The sequence below is a fragment of the Palaemon carinicauda genome, chromosome 24 (assembly GCF_036898095.1).
Source record: "Palaemon carinicauda isolate YSFRI2023 chromosome 24, ASM3689809v2, whole genome shotgun sequence".
NCBI classification, from domain to species: domain Eukaryota; kingdom Metazoa; phylum Arthropoda; class Malacostraca; order Decapoda; family Palaemonidae; genus Palaemon; species Palaemon carinicauda.
In genome coordinates this window covers 48,702,248-48,713,988 of record NC_090748.1, presented here as the reverse complement: position 1 = coordinate 48,713,988, position 11,741 = coordinate 48,702,248, and the positions used below count along the sequence as shown (strand labels likewise).

The 11,741-nt window shown below is 35.8% G+C and overlaps 1 protein-coding gene across 1 annotated transcript; it reads left to right on the top strand.

Moving 5' to 3' along the window:
* The first annotated feature begins 9,518 nt into the window (after positions 1-9,518).
* On the top strand, positions 9,519-10,587 carry LOC137618354 (uncharacterized). The gene is made up of 2 exons (XM_068348521.1): positions 9,519-9,634; positions 9,854-10,587. Exon 2 carries the CDS (start codon positions 9,859-9,861, stop codon positions 10,585-10,587), a length of 729 nt encoding a protein of 242 aa, XP_068204622.1. The 5' UTR covers positions 9,519-9,634; positions 9,854-9,858.
* The last annotated feature ends 1,154 nt before the right edge of the window (positions 10,588-11,741 follow it).

The window sequence follows — 11,741 nt, the reverse complement described above, 5'->3', positions numbered from 1 at the left end:
CGTAGGGTTTCCTTTTTACATATTATTGCCAGAGGCATACAATACAGGGAAGTACAGAAAGATCTGAACAAATGTACTTTTGCCTCACCATTGCACATATGAAAGTTCCTTAGCAACATATTGCCTCGCAAGCATTGCCCTCGATAGAGTGATGCAATAAGGTCATCGTCCTTTAGATTGTCATTAATATTCATGCCAAGATATTTACATGATTTAACAACTTTCAACCTGACGTCATTAATATAGAGTGACGGTTCACTAAATGACATAAAATTCCAGGGCTTTATAACAAGAACTTTGGTCTTGTCAGGATTGGCTTCAAGATAATGGTACTTCAAATATTCCATACTTTTATCTATGAGTATTTGCAACGCTTATAAAGATGGGGCTAAAAGTATCATATCATCTGCATAAAAGATATGATTCACCTTAACATCTCCCACTGTGCAACCACCTTCCCTGCTGAGGACCTTTGTACTTAAGTCATCCACATATACGGCAAACAGGAGGGCTGATAGAACACTACCCTGTCTAATACCACAACTGGGTTTAAAAGGAGAGGAAAGACTATTGCCCCACATTACTCTAAAGTCCTGAGTATTGTACCAGTACTGTAGCAGTGCTATAATGTAAAATGGCACATGTATTCTCTTTAAAATTTGAAATAATTTTCCATGACAGACTCTATTGAAAGCCTTGGGTATATCCATTGCACATACAAAAACTGGAGTGTTTTTTTTTTTTTACCTATAAAACTGGCATGTTTGTTAAAAAGAAAAAGGGCCATATCAGTGCTGTGTTTAGTTTTATAAGCAAATTGATTATCCGAAGTTGTTAACAAGTCGTTGCATCTTTGTAGGATGATGCATTCAAATAGCTTAGAAATAATAGAGGCTAGGACTATTGGACGATAGTTATTCTTATCAGAGAGAGACTTATGGTAATCTTTAACTAAATTCAGAATTTTTATTTCAGTCAGATTTTTTGATACGAAGTGATGTCTGCACAAACAAGTGAACAAAAGTGACAGATGAACATACAGAGTTGGATGGGCATATCGTAAGAGATTCCCTGTGATTCCATCCAGGCCCGGGGCACTATTTAACGAAACGGATTTTAAAGCATCTTGAACGTCTTTAACGGAAAAAATTGGTATGGTGCTTTCTTCATCATCATTTTCCATCGATAAAGACATTTTTGGATGGTTCTTGCCTTCAATAATATGAGAATAATGATTCTTTCAACCTTCTGCTGTGTTTGACTCTCCCCTTATTCCATCAATACTAACCGGTAGTTTGGTAGTTTTCTTTCTTATTTTGTTTATTGTTTTCCAAGGATTTCTCCTGCTCATATCTCTAGCGATTTTTTTCCTTTGTTGTTTTTTTTACCGACTTCTTGCAGACTTTGAGTGCCTTTTTAAAATTTCGTTTAGACAGGACCATCTCATCGTATTGCACACCCGATCTCGGCATTCCCATAATAAATACTTTTGTCTGGCTGTAACGTGGTGCAATTTGACGTTTTCATTCCAGCCTGGTATTCCATGACTTTTATGTACCTCCCCGATATTTTTTGTATCCCCACTCTTAATCAATGCCGCATCATGATCAACAGCAAATGTTTCAATTAGAAATACATGGTTTCTGTGTCTGCATCCCCCTGTTCTACAGACAATTGCCTCACATGGAAGCTCTATTTCTTTTAGTGTCTTCTCGCTTGGAACTTTATATTTATCATTATTTCTAACCTCGTAAGTTATTCTGCGATTATTGGTCCCTGCTACTCTGTATGCTGAAAAATCGTGTACACAAAGTTTAAAACCCAGAGGCTTGTGGTCTGAGCCTATCTCCTCGTAAAAACCCTTAAAACATCGAAGTGCACTCAAGAGGGAGTCAGGGCCCACGACATGGTCCAGCCACCTCGTGTGACCCGTAGGATCGCTTACCCATGTATGGGTATCCTGTGGTAATGAGGTGATGTCGGCTCCACAGCAGTCGTATTCATCACACCACCCAAATAATTCTGCACCAAATTCAGATGAAACCACCTACAGCAATAACATGATCATTCTGATGTTCTTCAAATAGACATTTCATTTTCCCTAATTTATTTAAGTATTCCTCAGTATTAGAACTGTTATAATAGGGCATATAACAATTGATAACCCTTATCTTGCTACCACCCGGACTAATATCTATACATAAAAAGCGATCATCTCTTGTGGATTTTTTTCTGACATACGGAGAGATCTCCTCATGAACTAAAAAAGCTAGACCCCCACATGGCCTTCCTCTCACCAGAGCTTGACTTACATCTACTGGTGACGACGATATGGAATCAAACTTAATATCAATATTGTTTAAAAAGTTACTCTCCTGTTGTGGCAAAAATGTTTCTTGCAATGCTATTATCTTATAGTTATTACATAAATTTTTTACAACGTGGACATTTTTCCTGACAGATCTACAGTTAAATGTTGCAATATTAATTGAAGCCATGATTAATTTCTTTTTTCGTACCATTTCCTTACCATTACGCCTTTTGGCCAATCAACAGACTGAAAAAGGTTAGTTACTTTTACACTTTTCAATGCTCTCGATTGATATTTTAAAGGAAACATAATTGTCACGTTTCGCTTGGTGTTTCTGACATTGAACTGAATTTTTACCAGATACATTTATGACATGGATTTTCAATTCATCTTCATTTACAAGAGGACTTAACCTAGACACAAAAATAGAAATATTGGTGAGAGGTTCAGCTGCTAGTAGACCGGTAACCTCCTTGGTTCCTATCACTGCAGGTTTTCTTCTTAATAACTTGGTTGAGGTGGCGAAACCGTGGTGTGAAACTCCAGATGGTCCGTTTCCGTTTCTCCTCTGCATCTGCCTTCGCACTTTTCTCCGCTGCCATGGCTGGAGCTCCCATTCGTTCAAAGTCGAATCTCATCTCGCCTCGCTGCTCACACTGGGAATAGATATTTTTATCTTCTAAACATCTCCTTTTAAAAGTATTATGTCTACCTATGACACGTTCCCCAAAAAGAAAAAAAAAAGAAAATATACTCATTCATCCCCGAACCGATGAACATCAGCATGAAAGTTCACCTAACCTCAGGAAAACATTATTCTTTAGTCTTCCATTCACTTACCACATAACTTCAGTGTAAAAAAACAAACAAATAAATAAATAAATAAATAAATAAAAAAAATCAATCCGTTGATAAGAAAACAAAAAACGCTTTTTTTCTTAATCTGAAAAATCTCTGGAAAAGCTATCAGCTATAACATTATTCTTTCCTTTTATATGAGTTATCTTCAGGTTATAATCTTGTAGCTCTAAACTCCAAAATAAACTAACGCATTCTGATCTGTATACACAGTTGAATCAGGGCTACTACGTACATAAATCTCAAAGTGCTGCAAGGCTGAAACTAAACTAAATCATTCATTTTCAATAGTTGAATAGTTTTGTTGAGCTTTATTCAGTTTTCTTGAAGAATATGCCACTGGGTGCTTCATCCCATTCACTTCTTGCAACAAGACTCCTCCTATACCAATGTCACTAGCATCGATCACTAAATTAAATTCCTTGCTAAAATCAGGTAACAATAATATTGGCTCGTGAAGCATTACTGCCTTTAATTTGTTGAAAGCCTCTACACATTCCTCATCAAATACAAAACTTCACCCCTTCTTAAAAAGATTAGTTATGGGAGCGCTTATTTCTGAAAAATTGGGTACAAATCTACAGAAATATGAAACCATCCCGAGAAATCTCATGGCCTGCTTTTTAGTTGCTGGGATTGGGATATTGATTATAGCTTCTATGTTCCCACTTTTAGGACAGATCTTACCGAGACCCACTTTATGTCCTAAATAAGTGATAAAGGTTTTCACAAATTCGCATTTCTTTAAATTTAATACAAAGTTTGCTTTTTCAAGGGCTGTCAGGACTTTAGCTAAAATTCATAAATGTTCTTCCCAAGTTTCTGAAAACATAACAAGATCATCTAAATACACGACACAGTTATCAATACCATTTAAAACTTCATCCAATAATCTTTGGTAACTACTGGCTGCATTTTTTAACTCAAAAGGCATTACTTTCGGTTCATAACTACCGAACGGGGTTATAAAAGCGGATATTTTCCTAGCTCGTCTGCTTAGAGGTACTTGCCAATATCCATTGGCCAAATCAAGCTTAGAGATGAATTTAGCATTCCCGGTCCTATCTAAGCAATCATCGATCCTGGGAAGTGGAAAATTACTTTGCTTAGTAACACTATTTACTTTTCTGAAATCAATGCACAACCTATCTGTTCCATCTTCCATTTTTACTAGAACTATCGGAGAACACCATTCACTCTCGCTAGGAACTATCAAATCATTATCTAACATATACTTAATTTTCTTTCGAACTGAATTTGCCTTCTCTAGACTCAAACGATACGGACTTTGTCAAATGGGTTTAGTGTCCTTTAACTCATTATGATGTTCTAAAAGATTAGTTAAACATAATTTATCACTAACAGTTTCTGGATAATTTAGAAAAAAACATTATATAATTCTCTCGGTTTTTCTTCTTCTAAGCTAGAGTTAAATAACTTGAAATTCTTAGGCAAATCAGAATTTTTCTCAGAACTAATTTCTCGCTGCAACACAGTTATTACTGGTACTGTGCCTTCGTTGTATTTCTTTAGCAAGTTTATGTGCAGCCACTTAGCTCTATGTCTACCCATATCAATTAAGTAATTCAAATTGCCTCTTTTTCCTAAAATAGTATATGGACCTTCGAACTTATAAAATAATAAGGGACCTTCTTTCTGAACTAATACTAAGACTTTATGTCCCACAGGGAAATTTCTCTCCTTTGGCTTAAGATCATATTTTCTTTTAGTTTCCCCTTGATTGTTACTCTCGTTTTCTATTGGTAATTTCCAGGCTTTTCTTAAATTCTCCTTGTAATTCTCTAAATTTTGAATGTAATCTTCTTTACTTGCTTGAAGCATTAATTTACACTTTAAAATATCTAAAGGTCCTTTAGCGGTGTGACGGAACAGCAACTCAAAAGGACTAAATCATGTAGTGTCATTAGGTGCCAATCACAAGGCTAAAAAAACAAAAGGTCGTTTTTCTTCCCAGTCATGTTCAAAGTGATTACATAATTTTTGTAAGCAACTTTTTAATGTTTGATGGAAACGTTCTACAATCTCTTGCGACTCTGGGTGTTACGGTGTGGAAGTTACAAGTTTATACCTATAGCTCTTTCATTTTGTCTTTGAAATATTTGGGGAAAAAATTACTGCCATTATCACTTTGTATAACGCAAGGCAAACCAAACTTGGAAAAATAGTTCAACAAGCGTTCAAATATAGTTTTTGTATTGCAGCTTCTTACTGGGATTGCTTCTGGATAACAGGTTAGTCTGTCAATGATTGTTAATAGATATATATTCCCTCCTTTACTTCTAGGCAAAAGTCCAACTATATCAATTACTACATTTTCAAAAGGTTCTCCCACTAATGGAATATTACATAAGGGGGCCTTGGGAATTATATGATTAGGTTTACCAGCAATTTGGCATTCATTACAGCTTAATACATTTCTCTTCACGTCACTTTTCATCTTAGGCCAAAAGTAAGTCTTACTTATACACTTGAAAGTTTTATTTACCCCTAAATGTCCTTGATCATCATGTGCTAATTTCAGAATTAATTCGCGAAACTTCCTAGGAATTACTAATTGTTCTATAACTTCCTCTTTGCTAACTGACTTGGGACGAACATAACAACATAAAATTTCGTCTTTGAAACGAAAGGTTTCCTTACAAACATTATTGAAATCATCATCCAACTCGCTTTCAAAAATTCAAGAATGTCTCATCCTCTCTCTGCAACTTAATTAGCTCATCTCTGTTCAAAATGTTTTGTGCCTAAACCATCGCAGTAACTATTACTTGAATCCACTACATCGACTATGTCTACGTCACTACTTTCGACAGCTACATAATCAACTTGGCTAACACTGTTAACACTGATGGAGTCGTTCTTCTCAGCCCCACACTTGCTGAGATCAACCTCACTGCCTCCATCACACACGTTCGAATCATCGAACAAATTATGTCTGTAGTCTATATCTGTATCTAAAACTGACTTAGTTAATACCATTTCAGGCACTGGAACCTCACTTAGAATAGGATTCACACATTTGGATGTAATTAAATTATTACCAACAATAATGTCAACACCGTCAACTGGCAAATAGCCTACAACTGCTGGTTTTACATCTCTTGACAATCCCTGACTTTTCATGTTCATTTTCAACAAACGACAAACAACGCAAGTATTCGGAAACCCACCTAACATAACTTTTTCTTTCATACTGATTTTTGCCCTTGTTGGCACACACCCTTCCCTAAAAAGGGAAACGGCTGCTCCAGTGCCTCTAAGTAAGATAACTTCTCTCGAATCCCCTCCTTCAAGCAGAGAATCTACAGCTTCAGACAAAAAATCTCCGTAAAATTTCCTAGTTTCTTTCAAAATGTCATTTCTGATTGACGAAATACTATTAACTAGAGACACTGGTTTCTTGACATTCTTCTCCTCTACTATACAATTCCTTGCTATGTTCCCTTTCTTATTACATCGATAACAAATTATCTCTGAACTACTTCCTTCCCATTTGCTCTTACAAAACCTGGCAGTATGACCTGGTTTTCCACATGTATAACAATAATAATGATAATCATATTTCCCTGTATTACCATTGCTATAACTACTCTTACTTTGCATCTTACTAGAAGAAGGATTATTTTTCTTCTTACTATCACTTAAACTATGAGTAAGACTGCACTCATCCGCCAACCTTGCTGCATCTGTAAAAGACTTTATACGTCTATCATTTATATATAGCTTAATGTCTGGAGATATGTTATCTTTGAAGTTTTCTAACAAAACTAGGTTCTTGAGATCATCAAAACTATCTACTTCAGCGGAAGTTAACCCATCAAAAAATGATCTTTCTAACTTCTTTCCGTACAGTATTCTACATAAGTACTGCTCTCATCCCTTTTCAAACTTCTAAATTTCTTACGGTATGCCTCTGGTACTAACCTGTATGCACTAAGAACAGTTTCTTTCACAATATCATAGTCTTCACTTTCATCCTCAGACATACAAATATACGCAGAAAGTACCCTAAAACTTAAGACTGACTACAAATACAAAGTCATCTTGTTTTTTAGATAACCTACTCTGTTCATTAACTTTTCAAAAGACATGAAATATTTTGTTACATCTTTCTCATCAAATTTTGGAATTAATTTCAATACTGCACCCATACATGAATGATCAAAATCATCGTTCATTGATGAATTACTACCCCGTCTGCTACCTGTCGGACTATTATGGAGATTTTGCCTTAAACGAGCAGTTTCTAACTCATGCTTATGCTGTCTCTCATTTTCTTCTCGCTGTTTCTCCTTTTCTTCTGGCTGTCAGTCATTTTCTTCTCTTTAAGCTGCTCTTTCGTCTCTCTCAAACACTTCCTGTTCCCTCTTAAAAAACATGCTCACAGAGAACATCTCCATATAGACCAAGAAGTTTACCTGAACCTATCAAATCTTTCGTAATCTCACTCATTTTGCTCTTTCTATATTCTCCCTGTTTCAATTGGTTATGTTATTGAAAATCCTGGCAAGGTCGCCAACTGTTACGATCTTGAAATCGTTATAGGTTTTTTTGATAAGTAAAATAAATATCAACAACATCGATTGAAATATGGGAAATGAATATAAAAAGAAACACACGAAAAAACTCAACAGTTTTTTTTTCGTAAACTTACAAAGAAAACTAATGTTACTTCTGCAGTTACTTTAACTGACGAATCAAACCAATCAAACACCAACAGAAACGGGGAACAGTCAGTAAGGTAGAAATACTTAAGGAATAGTTTTCTGCACCTGCTGAGACAATACTGGTCTGTAGACTTCAGGCTTGAGAATGTTGCAGAAGGGCAGCTGAAGTTCAGATGAAACTGGCACGATGACCGGATTCGAAGACGTCACAAAAAGGGTGGCATATAGATGGGACATCAGAGGTGTTCTTCCAAGAATTCGATGGTACTGTTGAAGTAAGGCTTGAGAACGTTGCATGGGGCGGCTGAATTTTAGATGAAACAGGCACGATGGTCGGATTCGAACACGTCAAAAAAGTAGGGAAAACAGTCGCATTCTGATCCATAAGGCGATAAGGAAATCGATCCACAAGGGTGCCCCCCCTAACCTAACTCCAGCCCCTCCTTTAACCTCACTGGCTATCTCTAACATAACTCCAACCCCCTTCTCTTAACCCCATTGACTACCCTTAACGTATCTCTCTCTCTCTCTCTCTCTCTCTCTCTCTAACCTAACCTAACCTAACCTCTCTAACCTAACCTAACCTAACCTCTCTAACATAACCTAACCTAACCTAACCTAACCTAACTATTCAATCTTAAACCTAACCAAACCTAACTCATCAAGTGAGTGAAATAATACCCAACTAACCGTAACCTAACCTAACCTAACCTAACCCAACCCAAACCTAGCCTAACCTAACCTAACCTAACCATTCAATCTTAAACCTAACCTGACCTAAGCTAACCCATCAAGTGAGTGAAATATTACCTAACTACGAGTCTATCATTCAATCTTAAATAGTTATTATGTGAATTATTAAAGTTATCGTTATATTTTAAAATTATTGTTTATTACAATACTCATTATTATTATTATTTTTGATTAAATCGGGGGAATTCAAGGTTTTTATAGCTGGGAGCATTATATTATTTTGTATTGCCTGGAATATATATTTCAGGTTGAAACTTCTTGTTAACAATAAACAACTGTTACGACTAATGTCTATCCTTGAACAACCCAGTACAACAACAATAATAATAATAATAATAATAATAATAATAATAATGATAATAATGATAATAATAATAATAATAATACGAATCCATCATTCAAACTTAAATAATTATTATGGAAATAATTAAAATTATCGTTATGTTTTGAAATTATTGTTAATAAAATTATTACAATATTCATTATTATTATTGTTATTATTATTATTATTATTATTATTATTATTATTATTATTATTAATGTTAGTTTCTTTGATACGATAACACCTGAATAAACAGATGTAGGTATATTTTGTCCTGCTGACAATGTGTTATCTTTCTCGTGAGGATGATGATGATGATAAGCCACGATACTTGATACGATAACACCTGAATAAACAGATCTAGGAATGTCTCCTCGTGACGATGAATGTTATCTTTCTCGTCAGCATCATAAGGTTTCGCATACGAAATTTTGTAGGAATGCTTGTAATATCATAACCTTGTGAGGTTCCTGAAGTGTGTCATAGATAGAGAGATATCTGGTTATCTGTTATCTTTCTGCCGGTCAATGTCCACATTTATCTTGGAAGCCTCCTGCTGATGATTCTATCAAACCCTCGGCGACTCTCGCGTGAAGCAGTTGCATCTAATTCAGTGCTTCCAGCAAAAATCAGATCCTCATCGGAACCTAGAAGGAATCCTCCACACGGACGGCGTTCACCCCCTCCCGTCTCTTATAAGACGTAAGTATCTACACAATTTTTAACATCTTTCAATCTGGAAATGTATATATAAATATATATATATATATATATATATATATATATATATATATATATATATATATATATATATATATATATATATATATATATATATATATATATATATATATATATATATATATATATATTATATATGACAATTATTTATTTTCAAAATGTGCCTTTTACCTTTCCCAGGAATTATGAGTGAAGGCAGTGACATTGATAGGTCCATGAATGTAGATAGAGATGTCAACCACCCTCATAGCCCCTCGTCACAGGAACTAAGGGAGATAAATGAGGACTGCAATATTTTACTTCGATGGCCTGACTACGAAATGATGCCGACACGAGATGACTGGGCAGAAGTAAAGTCAAGCACTGAAGCTCTTCTGGAGGATCTTGAAGCCGGTGAGCCTTTCCCCTCTTCCCCGTCTCCTAATAGTGATGTTGCTTCCACCTCTTCTTCTACTGCGCCCTACCGTGTTGGTGGTGGTAGGCGACAGCCTCCTACTTCCTCGGAAGATCGGAATGGTGAAGACTCTCCCGGACATCCAAAGTTCCAGAACAACGTCTTCCGAATCTCCGACATACCCCTGAATGTGGTGAGTTACAGATGCATTATTAACTGTGTTTCGAGTCATAGACAATTAATTATAGAGACGATCAAGACGGCCTCAAATAAGTTTGACAGATTCTCGGGAAATATTTCCCTCACCTTGAAAATAGAGATGAGTAAAATGACTGACAACAGGACTCATATTTCTAACTTCTTTTACCTGCGAACAACACCTTTCATAGTCACACTGGAAAAGGAGGATGAGTTCATTAATCACACTTTGGAAAATCTACCTGTCATGCTAGAGGAAAGAATGAATGCAGTTGAAGGATCCGGATGGAATATAAGGAAAATAGCAGAAAATAATAGCTAAACAAAAGCCCTTTGCTTATGCATATGTTATTGTTAATGGTAGAACATGTGAGTATGTAAGTCATAGAATCGGCCACGGGGAAGACTGCATCGATGTGATGCTGAATAATCTGACAAGTGACTGGAAGGATATTTGCGAGAGTTTGTCAAAATATCCCCTTCATATGACTGAGAAAAGCTTAAGGGATTTCAAAGAGGCTGTGGAGTGTGATGTATGTAAAGTTGAATTTAATGAGAATATACCCAAAAACTGGCATCATTTACATTATTTACAATATGATAATTATAAGAGTGCTTTATGTAATAAATGCAATCTTAACATTAAGGATGTCGTTCCAACCCTCCGAGTGTACTTACATAATTTGCCCTATGATTTACCCCTCATATTAAAGCATGCCTCTCCTCAATTTAGATTTAATATTTTGAAGAATGACGGTTTAAAATTTTATCACGGCACTGTAGGTAGGATAAAATTCGTAGATTCAGTCAATATAATAAGAGAAAGCATTTCCAATCTAGCTAGGAGTCATATTCGTAATAATGGCTCACTGCATATATCAAAACGATTGTTGGAAGGATATGCATATGAAGTAAAGGATCTCATACTTAAGACCGGCAAACAATTCTACCCTTATGATTATGTTACGGGGTATGACATCCTTCTTAAAGATGGTATCCCAACAAGAACTAAATTCAATAATAGGTTGACGAGTTCCTCAATTTCTGAAGATGATTATGACCATATCAAATCTGTATGCAAGGCTTCGCAATGTTGTAATCTCCTTGACTATACCTTATTATACTTACTAGTTGATGTTGCAATGCTGTGTGATATTTTTATGGCATGGAGAGAAGACTTAATTTTCTTCTTTCCGCCTAGACTGCACATATTTCCTAACCTGTACTTCTCTCTCTCTCTGGAAGCCTTTCTCTGTAGAACACGTATAAAACTACCTCTCATCAGTGATGGAGAGCTATATCAACTTATCACAGAAAATATTCGAGGAGGGTTCTGCAGTCTAATCTGTCGTCATGCAATTGCCGACAATATATCCATAAATCCTAACTTTGATCCTTCATTGACTAAATCACAATATATACTGTATGCAGATTTCACCTCTCTTTACCCCACCGCCATGGCTGAGTTCAGAATGC

Excerpts from the sequence above, each read along its gene's own strand:
- LOC137618354 (XM_068348521.1), top strand. The coding sequence starts at position 9,859 with ATGAGTGAAGGCAGTGACATTGATAGGTCCATGAATGTAGATAGAGAT.